Here is a 23,932-nt window from a genome sequence, read left to right on the forward strand (position 1 = left end):
CAGGTGTTCAGTATAGCCAGGGTTTGTTATAGCGCGGGGCGGCAGGGAGAGAAACAGATCCTCCAGTCCCAGGGCCAGGGGAGCACTCTGTCCAGCAGTGGCCCTGGGGCTAGAGGATCTGTCACCTCTCCACCTCTCAGCCGTGGGACTGGAGAAGATCTCAGCCCTCCACATGGTGGGCGGGGCTAGAGGTGGGATGCAGGGACCCCATTTGCTAAGGTTCAAGGTTTGTTTGCGAAGCGTGTTCCAGTAAGGGTCTACCATACATGTACCCATTAATATTTACTGTGGTGTGAATTCAGCATTGTGGAGTTTCCTGGTATTCAAAGAGAGAACGTCTATAAAAGTAGCGTAACAACAAATCAATTCAGGGCAAGAGGTTGCTGGCTTGATTATTTGAAATTTTTTTCATCACCTCAGTCCAGTTCTACTCCTGACCTCTACACACCTGGCTTCACTGCACCTCACTCCCATCCAACACCCAGTTTGGATCACTTTGACTAATTCAGAGCAAAATAAACCAGTAAGTCTTTTTTAAAACCTCAGTTATGCTTCCCGGGCCCTCAACACTGCCCCAGCTTTAGAAAATGCAGCATCTGAAGACTCCCCGAAGTGCGCAGTGACACTGCATGCTTCAGATTTCAGAATGACACTGCCGGTCCCGGTGCAAACAGCCAGCTGCTCGTACATTAGAAAAATCTGATGTGGCTGCATTTAAATGCTCCCCAAACCATTTCCTTACACTCTAATCATGGTTTCAGAACCTACTAGGGGGCAGTTCAGTACCCACCATGGTGTAACATTGCTAACAACTGCACTGGTCAGTAGGCCAAGAAAGGGATGAAATTATTTCTAGCGTGTCCACAAAAAGTGGGTGAAGGAGCCTCTTTTTCTTCAAGGACCCTTGTTGCATACAATTCTTAGACAGTCCATCACATGGCTACGAATACGTTTGCCAATTTCCTAATCTCACAAAACCTAACATCCTTGCCCCGCCCCTTCTCAGAGGCCCCACCCGTGCTGCGCCCCTTCTCAAAGGCCCTGGACCCCCACTCGCTCCATTTCAGCCCCCCCCCCATCGCTCACTCTTCCCCACCCTCACTCACTTTCACCGGGCTGGGGTGCAGGGGGGGATGGGTGGTGGGGGTGAGGGCTCAGGCAGGGGGTGGGGCCAGGGATGAGGGATTTGGGGTGCAAGGAGGAGTGAGGACGCCACCTGGGGTTGGGGCTGGGGGGTTTGGGGATCCGGAGGGGGCTCAGGGCTGGGCCAGGAGGCTGGGATGTGCAGGGGAGGGGGTGGTCCCAGCGGCGGTTACTGTAGCTTGGAGGAAGCAGCCACCAGGTCCCTGTGGCCTCTAGGCGCATGGGTGGCCAGGCGGCTCTGCACGGTGAGCACTGCCTTTGTGCCTGCAGGCACCATCCCCCGCAGCTCCCATTGGTCACGGTTCCCAGCCAATTGGAGCCGCAGAGCCGGTACTCAGGGCGAGGGCAACACACCGAGCTTCCCTGGCCCCAGACCCCCTCCTGGACTTTTAATAACCCGGTCGGTGGTGCCGACTGGAGCCGCCATTCTCCCTTTTCGACCAGGCGTTCTAGTCAAAAACCAGATGCCTGGCAATCCTAGCTTGGAACATACTGAATGGAGGTAACACGCTGTTTGACATTACTCACCAGAAGAGCAAGGAACAAAATGAATTCCAAAGACCACAAAACCGTTTCATGTCTTTTTGGTGCAATCACAGGATCAGACTTTTGGTATGACAGCCTCATTACTGGCAAACTGGACTAGCTCCTGAGCATACGGCAGTTGATCCAAAAATTCAAGTAGTAGCCACAGGCCACTGCTCAGGTTTCAGGCCTTTTCATTTTGCTGCCAATTTACAATGTGTCCTTTAACTATTGCTGAACTGCAAAGAAGTTTGCCTGGAAGCACAATGGCTTTGACTTCCATACCAACTGAGTTAACTGCAGCTTGTAACAACACAATGAACAAAAACTGCTAATGACCCAACCAACCTTCAACTGTTACCTTTCAACAGCCATGACTTTTGCTGTTACTGTACGGCTCTGATGAATTCACACAGTCCCATGTGAACCTTGGCTACACTAGGAACATTCCTCAAAAAGCTTCTACTGTTACCAATGGCTGAACTCCACCAGTCTGAACAATGTTGGGAGCCCACAGGTACACGGGCTCCCTCTACCCAAATCATTTTAAGTCCTGGATTGGCTAGCCATACTTTGAGCAGGGTTAGACGACACTCAGAATGGTGCTGCCCATCTATTTTGAGTGCTCCTAATATAGGTAACATCAATGAACCTGACGGCAACATTTGCTAAAGCAGCCAGGGACACCATATACATTTTATTCATATCTTTTCACTCGCGGCTAGAAATTTTTTATGACCTCTACCAATTATTTTTATATAGGTACGGCCTTGGGGAGACAGCAGCTCGATTTGCTATAACTCTTGAATGCAAATGTTATGTTCTGATGGGGACACGGTTTCAATTCAATCCTCAAACCTCCTTTGGGGATTAATACCATACAGTAACTCTTCGCTTAACATTGTAGTTCTGTTCCTGAAAAATGCGACTTTAAGCGAAATGATGTTAAGCAAATCCAATTTCCCCATAAGAATTAATGTAAATAGGGGGGTTAGGTTCCAGGGAAATTTTTTTCCAGACAAAAAACTTATACACACACACACATACAGTATAAGTTTTAAACAAACAATTTAATACTGTACACAGCCATGGTGATTGTGAAGCTTGGTTGAGGTGGTGGAGTCAGAGGGTAGGATATTTCCCAGGAGATGCCTTACTGCTAAATGATGAACTAACACTCGGCTGAGCCGTCAAGGGTTAACATGTTGTTAATGGAGCCTCACACTCTACAAGGCAGCGCAAATGGAGGGAGGGGAGACAGCATGGCAGACAGAGACAGACACACACACACCCCCTGTGTGGGGGAGATGCGCATTGCCCCTTTAAGTACGCTGACCCCATTCTATGTACATTGCCTTTAAAAAGATCAGGAAGTTGAGACAGCAGTTGCGGCCAGCAAGCTCTCTCTGTCCTGAGCCCTGTCCTGTCTCCACCCTTGTCTATATGGAGAAGGGGTAAGCGGGGGGCAGGAGTACGGGGGAAGGGGACACCCTGACATTAGCTCCCCTCTTCCCCAGTCCCCCTGCACAGCAAGCAGGAGGCTCCTGGGAGCAGCTCCAAGGCAGAGGGCAGGAGCAGAACACGGCAGTAGGGGGAGGGACAGCTGAACTGTGGGCAATTGATAGCCTGCTGGGCGGCTGCCGCACAGAGAACTTCGAGGAGCTGATGGGGGGCTGCTAGTCCATCCTGGTTCCAAGCCCCCACCAGCTCACTCCAACGGGCTGCTCTTTCTGCAAGCCATGGACAAAGCAGGCGGCTGCCAAATGACGTTAGAAGGGAGCACTGCGCAACTTTAAATGAGCATGTTCCCTAATTGATCAGCAACGTAACAACGAAACAACGTTAACTGGGACGACTTTAAATGAGGAGTTCCTGTACAGTGAACAGTGGTGAGATGTGGATTGGGCAGCTCCTCTACAGGCTGGAGCACAGAGTTGGGTGGTCCTATCTAGTATGTCTTGCAGAAGCAGTCACTCTTCAGCTTACGGTAGATTTTGCTTTGCAAGTTGTCAGAGAAACATTTAAAAACTTCACATATCATAGATGTCAGCAGCAAAATAAAAACGCTTTCTGAATAAGAGACTGTCAAGCTTGGAATTTTTGCAGTGGCTCTAATGTCACGCAGTTTAGGCATGTAAGCTACATACAGTGTCACCATTAAAGGTCCTCATATACACAGTCCTATCTAGCAGTTCCAGCAAAGCAGCATGGCACTGCATAAAGCATACAGCATTTAAAGGAAAACTATTCCTCTTCATTATACTGTGACTTGATAAAGCAAACTGAAGAGCCCATCCTCCAAAGTTATACCTACCTGAAGGCTGCTTTGAAATTACGTGACAGCTGTGGGTAAGTGTCCCTCAAGTTACTTTAGTGATCCCTCATGAAAAACCTAGCTGAGACTCATTTCCTTTGGCTCTGAAAGGGGGTCCTTACAATTAAATACTGTCTTTTACCCACTAAGCCAAATCAAATTCACATCAACAGCTCCTCATCAGGCATACGCTGCCTCCCTCTTTATAATCACAATTAAAGAGCAGCCTAAAAGATGTGCAATATTTGTGGAGTTAAGAGAAACCTCCTGGTCTATTTTTACACTGAAGGAAAAAGGCACATTCTGTCCACATAAGGAAATATAAGTTTAGATACAAGACATGAAAATGGATAAATTGTTAATTTTTATCATTAGATCTTCTAAAAAGGGGAAAGTGGTATAGGCAGTGAAAGGAATAATCAGCTTTAGAAAGCAGAGAGGTGATGCACACAACAAAATGCAAATACTGAACTAATAATAAGGAAAAGAGTAATACAGGGAGAAAAGAAAGACCAATAAGCAAGAATTTAAAGAGTAAAGGTGAAGAGTCTTTAAATAGGCTCTACAAGAGACTGAAAAGTAAAATGAAGATAAGGGGACAAGGTAGAGTGGCTCATTAAAAATCAAAGGTAAAGGACGATTAAGGTAACCAAATAAGAGGGACTAACCAGAACATGGTCAGAGACCTTTAAGATTGGAAGATGGAGAGAGAGCTTTGCAGAGCTACAATAAAGGAAAACAAAAAGCTAATATTCAAAAGGTGCAGGAGGAGAGGAAAAAGCTCTGGAAAATATTTACTCTGAATTCCTCTCTCTAGTGGAATACCCAAATCTAATACTTCATGCAGCTTCCCATAGAGCACAAAAGAGATGAAATTTCAAGACCAAAGTTATTGTCACTGTACAGAAAAATGTCAGCCTAGCAAGCCTGAGATGCTAAATAGAAGCAATTATAAACAGCTAATACTGCTCTCTAAATTAGTTGCAGATATCATGATTTTCTATCATCATTCCAATCTAATTTATCTGTATGCATTGTTCACAAAATGGTCTAAAATCAATTTGCGTGGACTATCAGACAAAGCATGCAGCTCTGAATTAACTCCAGAGTACAAAACAGAGAATAAAATCAGAAAAATCAAAATGGTCCATCTATTCTAGCAAATACCCCGAGGGAATAACTGGCTTTTAAAAAAAAATTTAAAAAAAATACTGGGGTGTTTTTTACTCATTTAAAATTAAGGTCATTTGCAGCTACTGAGGACAAAGTCCAAGACTGAAGTTTTTGAACTTGTATCTGATATTGGGCTCCTAGATTCATGTTTAGGCACCAAAACAGAAGTAGCTTTAACGGAGCTTTTAAAGCTTAACTTCCGCCACCCAATTTTGGCCAGCATGAGTTACCTGTTTGCAAAGCACTAAGTACACTTTTGGCTCTGGATAAAGTATAAATTCAAACAAATCCGGTACTCTAGATCTTCTGTTTTAGGGAAGATTTAGATAAAGGCTGAAATGAATCACTAAGGTCTCCCTTATGGAAGAGACTCGTTGAATTTGAGAGGAGGACAACTTCTGAACCATCCCCTAAACAGGGATGTTATTTTCTACGATTCTCCCATGAAGGTTCCCAAGCAGTTGCACCTCCCTCTCAGAGTAAAGGGAAAATGCCTCACCTTGCCGTCTCCTTCCATTCCATCTCTTGTCCATCAACAGCCAGAAGCTCGTCCAGTTCGGTGAAGAGCTGAGGGGGTGCAGGGCTGTCATCTTCTTCACCCAAAATGAAGCGGATTCGCTCAGCAGCGGGGGAGACTGCAGAGGTGAAAATACTGCGGTTAACAGCCTGAATGATGATCAGGGATGTTCGGCTCCTCTCCTTCCCCTTCTCCCCAAAGCCATTTAGCTTTTTCTCTGTTTTGCCTTTTTCTCTTGACATTTTAATTCTCTCTCTGTGTATCTCTCTCTCTCTGTCTATAGTTCCCTCTCTTCCCTCTCCTCCCACTTACTTCTTAAAACTTCAAGCTGGGAGTAAAGTTCAGGAAGACTTGCCTCTTCCTACAGTCCCTAACTGTGTTACAACAATCCACAGCCCCTTGTAAAAAGAGAACTACCAAGCTCAAAACCAATACGTTCTATGGTGCGTGCCCAGGACCTTTAGTACTCTGATCAGCTGAGGTCCTCCAGCCCTTTTTTTTTTTTTTTATATGGCATAAAACCAGTTTAAGCCAAACTGTTTTGGGGGTATACAGCAAAGGAAAAGCAGCAGCATCCCACTGCCAGCTTTCCCCTCCCTTTGGATGAAGCTGGCTTTTTAATTGGTTTGCAAGCCAATCTGTAACCCTCCAAGACTGATTACTAGTGCAAGGAATATTTAACAGAAAAGTTTGCCTCGTCTTTCCATGAAGACCGTGCCTGAACATATTTCGTCAGGCATCAACGCACTGGAAAACAACAACCCCCAGGTAAAATATTGTCCAATCAAGGAAAAGAAAACTCATTTTGCCATATGGCCCCGTGCTGAAGCAGATAATTGAAAGTTCTGTGGGGCTCCTTTTGACCTGTTACCTAAGGAAAAATTAACTTAAATTCTCACCAGTTCAAGGGGGAAAAGAGAGTGGCTATCTTATCCTCATAATAAAGGACTTAAAGCTTCACCCTAGGTATTTTACAGGTCCAACTATACCCTCAACAACAAAACCTCATGCTTCAATGGTCTTTAAATGTAATCTGCAGTAGACTTTTAAAACAGTGGTTTGTGCTCGTTTGCTTCTTTCTTGTATATAAAGAAGGGCTAAAGGACGGTTGTTGGGTTTGGTTCTGATTTTTAAAGGGGAGAAAGGGCTTTTTCCCACTTTTTTTTTTTTTTAAAACCTCAATCACCACAAATGTCAAGTCTGGTCCTCCCCTACGCTTTTACTAGGGGATTGCTTGAGACTGAAGAAGTTTTTGTAAGTTCTCACACTTTAAAATGACAAAGTGGAGTGTTGAAACTTAAAGAAAGATATCCTTTCAACTGAGTGTTTATTGGGCCTTGGAGTTAAATAGAAGATTACAAAGTAGGAGCTCTAATCGGTCTGACTAAAAATTCCTCCCCTCTCCCATATAAGAACAATTAAAAAAATATGGGAGGCCATGGTTATGGAAAAATTAACACCCCAGTTACATACAAAATAAACAGAGGACAGATAGATAACCAAGTATCTAAGTATTTTTTATTCTATACTCAAAGTACATTCACCTGGAAAAATACCAACACACGTGTCCAATTAACATTTGATAGACACCCCCTGGTCTGTTAACTATATGTATATTTGGATTTCACTCAACTTAATAACATCACTAGAAACAACCTATTATAGGTTTTCTAATGATGCTCCCTCTGTAATATGGTAACATCCTGTTAAAAAGACAGACCTGATGACTATTTTCCTGTATAAAGTCTCTTTAAATAAAAGCTACTGTTGTAATGATGGTTTTATTTCTGATATTTACATGGCAAGGATTTGTAAACTTGTTAAAATGTCCGAAATAATCAAACAGAAAAACAAACACAAAATCCTTCCCTGTCAATAGCTCAGCTTTCCTTCTCTTGCAATAGAAATATTTAACCAGTTCTCCAGTCACCATAAGAGTTTCCCAAGGTAGAAAGAAAAGGAGTACTTGTGGCACCTTAGAGACTAACCAATTTATTTGAGCATGAGCTTTCGTGAGCTACAGCTCACTTCATCGGATGCATACTGTGGAAAGTTTAGAAGATCTTATTATATACACACAAAGCATGAAAATTTTTGCATGCATATATGCATCCGATGAAGTGAGCTGTAGCTCACGAAAGCTTATGCTCAAATAAATTGGTGAGTCTCTAAGGTGCCACAAGTACTCCTTTTCTTTTTGCGAATACAGACTAACACGGCTGTTACTCTGAAACCTCCCAAGGTAGAGAAGATCTGAACTTCTAATGTAAAGAAACAAGCAAGAACAATTCCCCCTGCCCTAAAAAGAGACTTTTCATGGTTTCTATACATTTTGAAGCAAAAGTGGGCCTAAATGCACTTATTTTTCATTTGCAGCTACACCTTTAACTAAGGTGGCCATGTTTTTATAATAAAACCCCCCAGATATTTCCCTTGTGCCATTATTTACACTATACAAAAAATAAAAGTCAACTTTTGTTTTTAAATGAGCACTGTCAACACTACTGCCAACTCCCAGTAGTACTGCAACCTAGGAATATTGCTCAGAATGGAGAATTTTTTCCAGTAACTTAATACCTGATTCTCATTCACAGTAAGACCACTTTACAGCCCTTTGGTAACATAAAGGGGCCTTAGCATACATAGAAATCACATCCTTGATCTCGGATTGATTTTTTGCATGAAACACTGAACAAGTGTTGCTAACCGTTACTTTAAGTAAAATTTTGAAAAGTGCCCAAGGGCTTGTCTACACTTAAAACACTACCAGTGGCGCAGCTTCAGCGAAGATGCTATCTACATCGATGGGAGGACTTCTCCTGTCGACAGAGGTACCCCACTGCACCGAGAGAAGGGGTAGCTAGGTTGACATGAGAATTCTCCTGTCAACCTAGCACTGTCTGCACTGGGGGTTAGATTAGTTTAACTGTATTTCTCAGGGGTGTTGATTTTTCACACCCCTGGGCAGCACAACCCAATGTGGACCAGGCCTATATGACTTAGAAGCCTAAGCCCCATTTTCAAAAGTTAGTCATCACTTAGGAGCCAAGTCAATGGGATTTAGATCTCTCAATCACTTTTGAAAGTGGGGCTTGGCCACTTTTGAAAAAGGTTACCTACTGAGCAAAACATCACCAATCACGGGATGTACACTCATTTCACTTCTCTTTTCATACCAAACACTGATCATCACAATGAGCACTTGTTCCACTCTATTCTTCCTGGCAAACACAGTGCAAATTCTATTTGCTATAGCAATGTTGAGGAGTTATTTTTAAAAAATGTTTTGAATGATTAAATGATACCCCAGAAGAAGTTTGTGAAAAAAAACAGGAATGCCCCAGTAAAACTGGGACATATAGTCTCTTTACCTTTACCATCATCTAACTCCTACTCTGCTGGCCAGGGCTCGACAGCACATCAGTCCTGATCTTGAGAAACAGCTTCTAATAATTTTGCTCACATTTAACTGCATTCATCTTTCATAGCAACTGGACAGCTAACTGTACAGTTACTCATTATGCCTGCAGCTCAGGTAGCTGGAAGTTTAAGAGCTACAAAATGTGGAAGGAATCATTTGCTGACTATCAGGACCCAGAGTACAGTTCTTTTAAAAAAAATCAAATCAGACCATGCTATCCAAACCTCCATGTTTCAAAATCTGTGTAACACTAAGGCAAAACAGTGAGGCGGGGATGGTGTTTTGAACTTTGACTCTGAAATTTCATTGTACTTGTTGAATCTTTGCTTAATTTCCTCTGGCTTTTTGGGAAAAGCAGGAGGGAGGGTGGAAGCAAGGGTGTGGGGATGAACATGTATTGTTTTAGGGGAAGATTTTCAAAGACACAGGTGCACTTCCCCCTGACTTTCAATGGGAATTTCTTTGTGCCTTTGAATAACTTCTCTGTTTTAAAAAAGGCACTAAAACAAAGTTTGATATAAGTTATGAGAAGGGGGATTCAAAGAAAAATCCCAGACATCTGCTGTAGGATACATCATCATTCTGAATCCAATATCAAGTCAATGGCCTTAGCATTCATCTGAAGTTTGTACATTCTTCTCTTAATACCCTCTCATTTCATACACTATACCAACTCTGGAGAAGCCATTCTCTGAATATGTCTTAACAACCCTACATAGTCCATTAGGTGGACTGCAGTTTGGTTTATGGCTTGTTTGTTTTTTAGGACTCCCCTATTTTTCCTGTTGAGCAGGAAGGCAACAGGCTCTAGAGCAAATCAAGGGTAACCCTGGATAACACGAGAGAACAATACAAGGCACTGCTTTTCTCCCTCTCTGGCTGAATGTGACAGCTATAAATGCTTATTGACAATAATACATTTTTTACATTATGGATCAAATTTTGGGCCCCTGTCAATGGGAGTAGCTCCAAATTTGTCCCTGTAAATACATCGTTTATCTTCTCTCTGTTTTATCCCCCTTCCCAGTTTTGAGATGTTGCTTCTCTTTCAATTGATCTCTGCAGGAACATGAGGTGCAGCCCCCCCCCCCCCCTTCAATACCGAGCACTGGACTTCTAGCACATACCTCATGGATGAAGCCCAAACCCTCTAACCATACTCCTGCTGCTCAGCAACAGTTCCAGTGATTCTATTTTCTGACCCATTTCCACGTTAACCATCCTCCAGGTAGATCACCTAGAAGCCCATTCTATACCTGATCTGTGTAACTGTTCACTCCAATGTTACTATACTTGAATGAGTTCTCACCTTCCCTCAAATATAATGTGAGGTAGATCAGTTTGTTCATCACTTGTATCAATATATGTGATGACATACTGATGTATCCTTTCATTTTTGAACTGCAAGTCACTTCATTGTGTTTACCCGTAAAGGGTAGAATACCAAAGGAGGATTCGCTTTACTCCCAACTACTTCAATTGTTTATTTGGGTTTATTGGAAGTACACCATTCAAAGCACAAGATGCATATACAAAATGTAAAACAAACCACACTAGCAACAAAATCAATATTGGCCTAAATCCTTCCAATCTCAACCAAACTAGGATTCTCCCAACATACTGAATTATGAATAATGTGGCTTGTCGTGTAATATTCCAAAGTGGCTACACGAATGTTTTCCTATTTTATAGCAAATCTTTTTGAGAGAGAGTCCATAATTTCTACAAAGGGAACAATTGTTCCTTACATTCTCCTGGGCAAACTGAGAAAAACAATTATTATTATTATCCAGAGTTGATGAAATGCTTCCTGCTTTACATTGGATTGTACATGTTATATCCTTTGAAAATATAGGTTAAACCCTTTTGTAACTAGCATGACTGCTTAAATCTCTACATCTGATCTATTTTTTCTATTTATACGCTAAAAAATAAAGTCACTCAGGAAGCTACCCTTTATGCTTTTTTAAAGGTTGACTCATCTCAAATTGTATCTGATGAGATATACATGTAACTCACTAGATATCAAGAGGAGGTTTGTATGCACCCTGAGGCAGATCTCCTCAGCTAGTGTAAATGGTCATAGCTCTGGTGACATCAATAGGCCTATGACAATTTAAACCAACAGAAGATCTGCCCCCACAATATTTATAGGCCTTTTAAGCCACATCTTCATAGGGGCTTCTTCCTGACCTCTACAATTGCAAATGCATTTCCCATCATAGTTTTCAATGTGCAAAATGACCACTTAATTCGTGACTTGTGCGCAACAATGCTATTTGCATAGGTTTGTGTTTTAAATGGACCACCTTGATTACGTTGGCCTCATTAGCACTACAAAAGTGATTTCCACCCCTTCTTGTCAACTGTTGAGAATAGCCCACTTCCACTTTAATTGAATTGGCTTGTTAGCACTGACCCCCCGCTCCCCCACTTGGTAAGACAACTCCCATCTTTTCATGTACTGCGTATATATACTTCCCTACTGTATTTTCCACTCCATGCATCTGACGAAGTGGGTTTTAGCCTACGAAAGCTTATGTCCAAATAAATTTGTTAGGGCTTGTCTACACTACGGAGCTTTTAGCGACAAGGCTGTGTCGACAAACCCTTGTTGCTAAAAGTCAGCGAGTGTGAACGCTCTTTTGCCAACAAAATACTCCAGCCCCACGAGTGGCAGAAGCTTTGTCAGCAGGAGAGCGCTCCTGCCGTTAAAGCCGCATTCACACGGTTGCTTGCATTGGCAAAACTTTTGTCTTTCGTGGGGGGGCTTTTTTAAGTACCTGCTAAAGACAAAAGTTTTGGCAACAACTGCACAGTGTAGATATATCCTTAGTCTCCAAGGTGCCACAAGGACTCTTCGTTGTTTTTGCTATTTGCATAGTAATTCCAAGATTGTTACAAGCACGTTCTTATGCATGGAAGTTGACATTGCAATTATAAAGGCACCTTTTGAAATCTGGGGCTGTATTAAACCCCGCAAAACAATCTTCAATGTAAATAATAAAAAATTACATCCCTATGCCCCAACTGCTTAAGTTCCACTGAAATCAAATGGGACTTAATCACATGCTTAAGTGTTTTGCTGAATCAGGGCCCCAAGGAGGAAGAAAAATGCTGACCTTGAAGAAAGAAAAAAAAATGTTCTAAAGAGCCACAGCCTCCCTCCTCAGGTACTGGCAAACTATAAAAGCCAAAATACCATTACCATCACTGCTTTTAAATAGTGATAGAATAGAACTCTTCCTAAATATTTAGCTTTCCACTGTACTGTAGATGAAAAACGACCTTGTAGCCAAAATGTTGTTAATTGCAAAATGGAAGTGTGTATTTATGAGCTGGGGGGGGGGGGGGGAAGAGAGATGATTTTGTGGCAGTGGGCTGGGTCTTTGAGGGTCTGGGTTCAATTTCTCATTCTGCCACAGAATTAACGTCACCTTGGGCAAGTTATTTAGTCTGTCTGTCAATTCCCCCACCAGTCAGACAGAGATAATAGTATGTCTGTCTATATAGATTGCAAGCTATTCAGGGCAGGGATGCTATACTATGTGTGCGCACAATGCCTAGCACAATGAAATAGTATTGTATTATTTATTTTGTGTTGTCGTAGTACCAGCCTAGAAGCCCTAATCATGGACTGTGTTAGACGCTGCACAAAAAACAAACAAAAATGATGGTCCCTTTCTCTTTCTCACACCCACACCCAAAATCCAGCTGCAATGGGCTGGGATGTAGGTTTCAGTGACCTAGCTTTTCTCCTTTAGGTAACTTGTTCCAATTCAGCTGAGGAAGCTGCAACTAAAATTGTTGCCATTTCACCGCCTGTCAGAGGCTTTATGGCTCTGTCGTGGTCTAGGTGAAGTAAACTGGACAGTCACCACCATTGATGCCAGTCTCTGGAACGAGTATAGAGACTAAGCTATCCATTCCCACTCCAGATCAAGACTGAGATGCACTGGCAAGGTAGAGTGAGGAAGTTTGTGCTTCTAAAATGTACCTGTAATGTACCTGTTCTGGGGACTTCAATCTTTGGTACGGACAATCTGCACTGATTTCACTTCTTAAATTTTTTGAAGGTCTTTAAAAAAATTAAAATGTCAAAAGCTTTAAAACAGACAAAGTTAAAATGATTTGCCAGTTCTTCAAAAATGAATATTGTAACAAAGCTATTTATTAGAGTTTAGGCATGCTAAAAGGTTTTTAAAAAGTGAACCAGCAGTTCCCTTAAAGTTCTGAGCTATCTTCTGTACAGCTGATAGAGATTTTTCTCTTTTAAATCATTTAGAGAGAGGAAACTTGGAAACTTTATTGCCTTTATGTCTTATTCAACTGCTTAATAACTTCACATTCAGATGTGCAATTTTTACTACCAAAGTATTCACCAGGATTGTTTTATAGCAGGGATTACAAGGTACTCATCGCTAAATCCAGCCTCAAAATACTGTAGTTAAACATTAGACTAGACCTTCTAAGTCTCTTGCTCTTTTTTCTTTTGTTTCTTTTGTCTTTGCTAATTTCAAATTAGCTGCATTTAGCACGGATGATAAAGTCCACAATCCAATTAAGGAATTTCCTGGGTCACAGGTCTCCTATGGCTTGCTTTACCACTTGCTCTTTAGTGCAGTTTTGTAGGTTAATGGGCCATTTATGGGTTGTTTATGTGCTCTCTTAAGCAAGGAGAACATATTTTCATCTTAATCCTCTGAGCAAACAGCATGTGCTAAGCATACCCTGGACAGCCCAATATCAGGCTGAGTACCAGAGTGCAATTAACCTCCACGCTGAACTCTGAAGGCCTCCTACTGTCTGACCTTTGAATGCCACCCTCACCCATGCTTTTCAATCCTTTCCCTTTGCCCACCCAATTTAGAAGCTGCTTTGAAACCAGCACCATTAACCAGAGGAACAGCTGCTGGTTTTCAGAAGTCCTGGGCACAGAGGAGGGAGAAGGTGCGCACACGCAGGGCGGGGGAGGGAGGGGGGTATTGCTGTCTTATCCTTGAAACAACCCAACGATCAACAGACGTAAGCATTGGAAAAAGCATTAAATCCATAATCTGATGGATACTTTTTTCCCTCAACATGCAAGGAATTAAAATATTAATGCAGATGGCAACATTTTTTTTAAATATACATGTCACTCAGGTCATGTTTTTTTTTAAAAATCTCCATTCTCCCTGCCCCCAGCAGCTGGAGGTGGCCCATGTAATGGCTTATAAAATAAATCAATCACTTGCTAAAGAAAGCGAACACATCAGCAGTTTCTCCTAGTTCAGCTCAGGTCAATTAGGAGTACAATTTATACCCTCAGGTTCCCAAAGGCAAAATCAATTTCCATCAACACACAGAAATCTCAGGGAAATCTCAGATATACAGAGAAACACATTCTAGCACCACTACTTCATATTAACAGTAGCTAAATTTACAACTTCAACATCAAGGTAACCACTGCTGCAATTGTCTACTGTCATTAGGAGCCTCCATCGCTATTCCTGGCTGGTAAAGAAGAAAGCCCATTTGTATGTAGCTCTCCTCACTACCCGCACAAATACATAGAGGCACCGAGAGAGCTCAAGTTATCCTGAAATTACCTGTTACTTTAGGGCCAGATTATGGAGGACTTCCTCATACTGAGGAGCTGTTACTCACAGCAGTCGCCATTAATTCAGAAGTAATTCAGGCATTCAGAGTCTGGCATTTAGGGGTTTAAAGCCTCTTCTCTGTATAGCTGGGGAGATAATTTGTATTAAAGTGCGACTCTGCTCTGACAAGTGAGTCCGTATGTAAAAGGAGCAGCCTCAGGTTTTTCTCCCAGATGGTGGGAGAACCTGAACACAGTGGCTCCAACATAGGCCCCAGTTCCTTACTTCTTACCAGGGACTCTACCCCTGGCAGGCCTTCTTAAGTCTCTCCCTGGGAGTTCACTGTATTCCCGGCAGGGTTGGGGGTGAAGATCTACTGGATGGGAGTTCCCCTTATGGCTCCAGGAGATGCTCTAAGAGTCTCCTGCTTAGGGCAATTGCATCCGTTTGCTTTGCTCCCCTCCCCAGATGACCACAGTTTCCTCCCTTTTTTAAGGCCTGCTCCCTATCATACATGATTGACAAGGCCAGAAGGGCAGGGCTAGCCCCGTCCCATGGGCCTCTCTGGCACTTGCTTTGTCAGCGCAGGGCTTATACTCTCCTATCACAAAGTAAAAATGGCAACTTCTTAAATCAACCAATCTTAATTTCCCTGTGTGTGTATTCAGTCTCACATCTGCTGACTTCAGTGATAAAAGTATCTTACTATTTTGTACACCCTACAGAGTCCACACTGCTGTGGCTCACATAGTATCAACAGAAATGTTAACTACATTCTGATTGCAGAGTCAAGTTCTGTCCTCATTTTCACCACTGCAACCCCACTCTATAGAAAGGGTGACGTCATTTCACCTACAGAATCTGTATTACCGACAAGGATGTGCAAGACAGAAAGAATCTGGCTGGGCTCTGAGAGTTCAGGGTGGTGTTTGCAGAATGGAGCAGGTCACAGGTTTTCAAGTTTTTCTGGTTTCTACTATAACTGTATAATCACTGGAGAATGGGGGCGGAAATCACTGACATGTTTTAAAGGGTTTTGTTCCAGGAGCAGTGAGTTTAATAAATCACTGACAACTTTTGCTTAGAAACTAGCATAGCATTACGTTCATGATCTTTTCTGACATGTTCAGTTCAGCTCCTTGCCAAATGAAAAGAAAGAACAAAAGACACTGTCTCTAAATTACTGACCTCATTCCTAAGTCACAACAGTTTTACCCGCTACTAGAAACAATTTAACAACTTCCCCCACAAAAGATTTTTGCTCTATGGTTATTTAGGCCTATGATATTTTCACTGTCTCTCTCATTAGATCCTGCAGTATGATACTTCCACTAGACCCAATCACTGAGAGCCCAGGGGAATTGCATTCCTACAGAAAAGGCCACCTGATACGAAGTATTAATCAGTGGTTCCAAAAATGACAGAAAGTTCCCCAGTGAACCCCTCCCTACCACATTAATATACATGCACCAAGCATGGCTGTACTTGTAAAATGTGCGTTTCCAGGGCATTTGTGTTAAAATAGCACAGATCTGTACTCTGGTTATTCCATGTAGAATATGGTCATGAGTCAAGCATTTATTTGGTTCTGAGTTTCCACTAAGGATAACTGTTAAGGTGATAGACTGGGAGCTGATGCCACAGCTACAGATACTATTAATGAGCATAGTAAACAGAGCAGTTTTCATGAAAGTTATGGATTTTTTTTCACTCAAACATTAACATTTTTTCACACTGCCAACACATACAATTAGCGCACACCCTTCCTCATCAGTTTCCTCCAGTGACTCGTCATTTCCAGCTAGTTGGTGTGGTCTATCCAGTACCTTTACAATGTGCCATCTTGTACTTTCCCGTTCTAATCATGGAGGGATACCATCGCTTCTCACACAGCCTGAGTTAATGGCTAGACAGGATGGGGGAAGGAGGAGGATACTGGAGTTAAGACTCTGGACTTCTACAGAGCCTTTTCAGTCTCTCCTTAGCTTGCTAAGATACTGGGATCAGCACAGTCTATGCCTCCTCCTCACCAGCACTCCCACCACACAAATACTTCTATGCTACAATGGCATCCAGCTGTGAAAACTATGCCCCTTCCTTGGTTCCGCTACGAGCGTGACGGCAAGGGGGGGTGGACACAATCACCATGCTCTTAGGGATTCAGAGGCACAGCAAGATAACTTCTCCTGGAGACCAGTTCTTCACCCACTCCATGGCCACCTCAGGTGCAGTCAGGACTGGGAGAGGAAGACATAGTAAGAGGAAAAGGGCTCCCATGTAGAATGCAGACCACAAACATTTATTCCCTCTCTCATTAATCCGAGCAGATTCCTTTCACAATTGGATACGGCTCTGGGAAATAGTAACCCTAAACATCTTCACCACAGATCTACTTAATTGAGATCCTAGTCAATGAAATTAGAAATTTGTCTATCATGTTCACAGAGCAGATAATAAAAATACCAGTAGAACATGTCATGTGCATAGGCAGCTGCATACAACTTCAAAAGGGATGCATTATTAATAGCCTCCCGCATGCACATGATTATCAAGCTGCACCAGAGTGACTATTTAATGCATTATGAGCTTGATCTTGTGCCCACTGAAGTCAGTGGCAAAACTCCCACTGATTTCAATGGTAAGGGTTGAGGCGTTTCATCACTTCACATGGATATGAGTTTGTGTATGTTGTACTTAGATGTTAATCTGCAATTACCAGTCTCCAAATTGCTATTAGGAACTGGGAAATTTCCCTTCCCAGATCACTTTTTTTTCCCAGACTCATCAAGTTTCAACTTAAGCACTGTGAAAGACAGATTTCAGTAGCAGCCGTGTTCGTCTGTATCCGCAAAAAGAAAAGGAGGACTTGTGGCACCTTAGAGACTAACAAATTTATTTGATGCATCCAATGAAGTGAGCTGTAGCTCTTGAAAGCTTAGGCTCAAATAAATTGGTTAGTCTCTAAGGTGCCACAAGTCCTCCTTTTCTTTTTACTGTAGTACCTATGCACTATAGCACATCAGATCTTTCCCCTTACAGGCTACAACTGCAGTTGCTAAACCTATAAGTCAGGAATTGTTCACCTGCTGCTTGTGTCTCATCCTTCTGAGACAAGAATGAGAGCACAGTGACACACTCAAAGATGGAACTGAAATAACTTCTGGCTTTTTCTCTGAAAAAAAGAAATGGTTCTTTCCCCTCCTCCCACACATACACCCAACTCCAGCTCCAACCCTCTGGCTGCAATAGGCAATTTTATGCCTATTTAATTCCTCGGAGAATCTCACTATAAACTCAGACTCATCAGTGTCTATTTGTCCTGTTCAATCAGTCTCCACATAGGCCCTGACCACTTCAGCACTTAGGAAGTCTTCGTTAGTTACTGTTTAACCAATTGCAGGCACATGGAAAATTTTCAGTTTTGTTTCTACATCTTTAATATGGGCTGAGTCTGAGCTCCATGGTGTTTTAAGCAACATCTCCTGCTGAAACTGAGCCACTCTGCATCACTACATGCATCTCCAGGAGTGCTAAATGTCTATTACACCCAATGTGTTAGCTTTTGCTCACCTCTCCTCCCCCTCATTTTAATTGTTTAAATGTTGCCAAAACCTCATCAGCATCAGACATGTTGGGGAAGCGGAGTGTTAATTATTATTTATAATGGTTCCAAGAGCCTTACTTGTGTGTGACAACATCACAATGTGTGATCTGTGATGATGCCTGGAGGTTTGAAATTCTGAGCTGATCGAATTTAAAGCACAGCAAAGAGATGCTGTCTTCATATAGTATCTCACTAGCTGGAACTCTGAGGAAGCTCAACAATTCAAATTCATTACCAAGAGAGTGCAAAGTAAGCATTGAAGGCTATCACACAGTGTGAATGGAGAATTTTGATTTGGTTTCATTTTGCACTGATTTTGCACAGGTGCAAATGATGCACAAGGTGCCCGATGTGAGAGGCTCAGGCTAGATTCCAGTAGATAGAAACATGGAAGAACAACAGAAGAGCCACCCAAGAAAGGCTATGCAGACGTGAATCACATTTCAAGTCTAATCATACGGCCAACAAATCATTCTTGAACATACTTATTGTGATGTCCTCTTTGCATTCATTATGGAAATTATCTAGAGCCGTAACAGTTAATACTGGACATTGCTATGAATAGTTTTGCGTGTGGCTCTTTTGCACGGCTGGAATAAAGTACCGCACTGTGACACTTTAGGAGTTACCATGGGAGAAAAACACCCAGAGACATACAGAAATGTGTAGCAGTTACATCAACAGCATCTTCCTTCATAACAATTTGTATGTGCATTTTGTAGTTTAAAATAGATTTAGTCCAGGATTTTCAAAGGAACCTGAGGGGGTTAGGCACCCAAATCTCATCGAATGTCAACAGGAGTCAGGCACCTAACTTTCTTTAGTGCCCTTAGAAAAATCTTAGCCTCCCTACTTTTGTAGCTTTCTGCAGTCTCAGGCAGTAACAAACTGTCCCTTTGGCTGCTGAAGGTTAAGTACCACTTCTGAAAGAGTTACACAGCCAAATCCTCAGACTCTGACTCTCACAAATCTCCCAATGCAAACATCAAGGAGAACTTTGCTATAGTAAGGGCCGCGGGATCTGCCCCACAACGGTGGCTGCAATCCCCAAGTTAATTTAATGCGTTGGCATATTTGTCCACATAATTCCTTTCTGTAACTATGTGATGAAGATGCTTATTTAGATCTGCACCTGGTAGCATGGCATTGCATTCCTTCATTCATTCCTTATTTAAAATCTCTACAGATGCACATGCTGGCTACTTCCAGTACTAAGCCGTTTGCCAGAGACTGTCCGGCCACTGTAATGGAAGTGTCACTTTGTTCCAATCAGTACGACAACCCTGAAGTTGCTGGTGGCTAAATCTTATTGAGGGAATTTTTCCTTCTCTCTCTCTCTGTCAAAACAATTTTAAAAAAATAAAAAAACCATTCTTGCCTCAGTAGTTCACTAAACAGCAGTGCCTACTGAGACATTGACACTATGAAGTGCTTTGCTTCCTGCTTTGGTGGTTTCAAAAATTAATAACCATAACTTTTGTTTTTAAGCAGCTCAGCACCGCCAGCAGCGCCCCACCTCCAACTGGCTTTAAATAAAGAAACTCAGGATTTAACTTGTTCTCAAAAGCATGGTGACATTTCTGCATCTTCAGCTCTTCACTGGTTTCCCCATGCAACAGCGAGTGAAGTTCAAGATTCTGCCCCCATGCTTTGTTCTCCGCTCCACAGTCTCTCTCCTCTCTCATCTATTTTGTCACTCACTAAACCTCCAAAGAACTTGATTAAACTGGAAAAAGCAAGTGTGCTGGTTTGTTGAAGAGTACAGCTCAGGGGATTGTGCCTTCAGATGTACGGCTACCCTGAAGCAGAATCTAAACTGCATGAACAGGACATTACGTCTCCTGAATTACCATATACCTCTGTCATTGAGAACTCAGCAATCTGCCCAACAGATGCTGGCATACACAGAGCAAAGGCTTAATATATTTTGATTTTGACCCTGTTAGGTAAGTCCCTGATTGATGGCTGATCTTGCAGAACTAATTAATGAGAGTCAGGGAGATAAACCAGCAGGGTATCACACAGCAGGTATCGATGCAAATGTCAGCACCAAAAAAAGCACCTTTGAGAAAGGAAGAAGAGCTGAGATAATAGGAAGACGTGTGAAATGGAGGAAAAAACCAACCTTGGGCAATGAAATGTGAACATATAACAACTAAACATTCAGGATGTTCACTTTGCCTTGAGTGAATCTGAACACACCAGACTGTTTTTAACCTCTGGTTCTACAGCATGGGGAAGGAGAAGTTACTTCGGGCTAAGCAGAGAATAAACACACAGGAACTGGTTCAGTAAGTAACTATAGTTGATTCACTGAGGGCTCCTACAAACTCAAAAGATTTGCTGATTTAACTATACTCCTATAGATAAAGCAGCAAGGAATCCTAGCCTGGATGGATAGCGTATTCCAGTTGGGGAAACAGAAACAAGCTAGACCAGTGTAAGGCACCTTTATATTTATATAACTGTGTCCACATGAGGACTTTACCTGTAACTATGTCAGTTAAAACAAAACAAAACAAACCAACATTATACCTCTATCCAACAAAGTTATACCAGTAAAACTAGTATAGACCAGGCCAGCCCTTAGTAAGTGGCTATATTATAATTAAGTCCAATACCCTCAGGGGAAGGATATTGCCAAAAATTAGCAATTTATATTTCTCAGCTTCAGAAAGGGGGATTTCAAGAAAGTGAGAAAGCTTACTCAGAAGGCCCTAAAATCAAAAATAAGAAAATTTAAATCCACAGACTCAGCAGAAAGGTCTAATTCAGCAACCATAAATGCATCAGAAAAAGTATGCATTCCACTAAACAGCAGAGAAAGCCAGAAAGGGTGAAAGGTATTGTTAAATGGCAAAATTCAAGAGGTAATTTGAGCCACACAGATATCCTTCGGCAAATAGAAATCCAACCCAAGTTTAAGTCAATAGAAAGAAGCAAAAGCTTTAGTAAGTGAAAGGTAAGATGGAAATTAAGACCGTTAAGAGGGAATTTGAAAAGCAAACAAACAATTTCTTGTCATTTGTGTTAATGTCTTTGTCTAAGTATATTAGCAGAAAGAAGCCTGTGGGAGAACTGGTGGGTCTGCTGGACCACCAGGAATTAACGGGAGCAAATTAAGGAGGAGAAGGATTTTGCGAAGAGACTAAATGACTTCAATCTTCATCACAGAGCTTGATGCCAGACTCACTTTTTTCAAGTACTGTAATAAAAGTGAGGCACAACCAGAGATTGGGGTGCCTAAAGAAGAGGAGCTGGAACAACTTATAAAGCAAGTAGCAAGTCACCAAGCCTGTAGATTATTCATCCATCAGAGACCTCGCCCAATACTCAAATTTTATCAAGCTCTGAAACATTCTGTATAGTACAAAGTTAAAAAACTCAAAATTTACCCACAAATGGATATTCAATCAAGCCAGCACATTGCATCCCTGGGTGTCACCCACTTAATTAGAAATAAAGCCCAGACAATATTTTTGTCTTATTTCTTTTTGTTTTTTAATTCCCGATATTGCCTTCTCAAGGTTTTATGCTACTCTGATCAACCACATTAAGGTTTAAAGCGCACAAAGTTGAAGCACCTTTATTTGTCTTCCATTATTAAAAATACAATGGATTTGAGCTGCCTCAGCTTGTTTAAACTCACACAGGCCAGGGCTGCTGTGATTAAAAACAAAAGCATTAGTGGGGTTCTCATAATTAAAGCAGTATTTAAGCAACCTTTTCTTTTGAGCTCTTTACTGAAACTTTAGCAATTATCTCTATATGTAATTGCCCAACATTTAATGTTTAAGGAAACATATTACAAGTAATTTACATGCAGTTTTCTAAACGCTTTAGGGTTAATTGGTCTTCTTGTCCTGCATTAAACAGTTTGTTAATTATTAGACACCAGTGAGGGGGAAATGACTGGGAGGTCATTTTTGATAGCAGTTTGGACTGCATGGAGCAGCTATGGGTAATTAGTGAAATGCATGCGGGTTGCTCTTGGCACCAGCACTGACCTTATGATCAACCCTTTGCTTGGGCCTAATGCAGATAGGTCATGAGTGAGCAGGATACGCTTACTACATCATGACCTTTGCTTTATTCTACCTTTCAGAGGAAGGACATCGGAAGACTTTCCTATTGACTTTAATCACTTAAAGCATGTGTATGCACGCGTTTGTGTGAACAAGGTAAAGACAGACCAATGAACGTGGGTTTGAGAGTGTAAGGAGGAGAGAGAAAATATGGACGATTACCCTGTGCATTTTGGCAAAGAGGAACAAAAATTATGTCAGAAAGAAAAAAAGATATTGTTAAGGCTACACCAGACAAAATGTAATAATTAGGAATAGGGACAGTGAGAAGGACCAAGATGGACTTTTTCCAGTGGGTCATTGCTCAGGTAAAGGAACTGTCCAGGAGCCTCTCTTCAAAACTGGTGAGTTTAATTTATTCCAGACATTTTTGGTTTTATTTGGGGTTTTATATTTTTCGCTGTTCTTCAGAAATGTAAAAAGCCTGACCCAAAACCAATTGAAGTCCTCGACGGTAGGAGTCCCACTGAACTCAGTTGGTTTTAGATCAGGCCCTATGGAAATTCAATGCTTTATGAAAGGTTCTGGTTTGATGGCCCGGGAGAAAGACCTCTTCTAATTATCCACACATCAAATGGGTAGCGGGCATATGAGTTTCCCCACACTTCCAACCCAGTCTGTTCTCTACCTCCAAGAGGGAAAAGGGAAGTCAATGCCCCAGCTCTTCTAGTCTCTGCCCTGAGACTACCACCCACCATCTCCTACCAACCATCAAGCCTGAACTCTAAGTAGCTCTTATTCCAATCTGCCCATCCCACTACCAAAAAAAAAAAAAAAAAAGAAAGTATAAGTAAAAGAAAATTAACTATTTCTGTGAGTGTAGAAGAGGAAATTTAATGCTCCTGTTGAAACTGCACCCCCAGTTACCAAGCCCTGGTACAAATATAGAATCATAGGACTGGAAGGGACCTCAAGAGGTCATCTAGTCCAGTCCCCTGTACTCATGGCAGGGGGATTGTCACACCAAACCTCTACTTTGCCAGCTCTCATATCTTTTCTTCAGCACTGGCCAGTGCACACTGCTATCACTAACTGATTACACAGATGCAAAAACAGGCTTTTGTACAACAAAGGAATATACACATTGAGCTTTTCGTTGTTGAGCAAAACAGCTGGAACCTCATCGCAACACACAAGGCAGAAAGGGGAGGGAATTAATTTCTACTGAATGAAAAAGGGTAAGTCAATAGGAAGCAAAAAAAGTTATTTTCATGGATCTACAACCATTGCAGATTGCGTGCAGTTAAAATGTGATAGCTTTAAAATATACTTCACCCATCTTCTACTACGTTCACAACTTCTAGTACTTTACACATACTTGTTTAAGCATTTAGGGTGACATTCACTCCTCTCTTCTCTGCACAGCCGCTGTTCAGGGGGCTCTGTGGGGTCTGTCGGAATGGAATCCATAGGCCTCTCATGGCTATTCTAGCTTGACGCAGAAGCTGCTGCCCTTCTGCACCCCTACGGCTGAGGAGGTTGTGTCAATCCAATAGTCCCTCTCTTGGCCCTCATACAACACTCTGTGCTGACAGAGCAGAGTCTGCTGCGGAACCCAGTTAAAATGT

General features: G+C 42.1%; 1 protein-coding gene across 7 annotated transcripts in view; it reads right to left on the reverse strand.

The window, feature by feature from the left end:
• The window catches only part of SLC4A4 (solute carrier family 4 member 4), a 260,588-nt gene that overhangs the window by 145,408 nt on the left and 91,248 nt on the right, over positions 1 to 23,932 (reverse strand). For all 7 annotated transcript variants that reach the window (XM_084625777.1, XM_084625779.1, XM_084625778.1 and 4 more), the window contains exon 4: positions 5,655 to 5,790. In XM_084625777.1, the coding sequence (XP_084481903.1) occupies positions 5,655 to 5,790 (136 nt within the window). The remainder of the gene's footprint in view (positions 1 to 5,654; positions 5,791 to 23,932) is intronic.

This window comes from Lepidochelys olivacea (genome assembly GCF_965140295.1).
Source record: "Lepidochelys olivacea isolate rLepOli2 genome assembly, chromosome: 4".
Taxonomy (NCBI): Eukaryota; Metazoa; Chordata; order Testudines; family Cheloniidae; genus Lepidochelys; species Lepidochelys olivacea.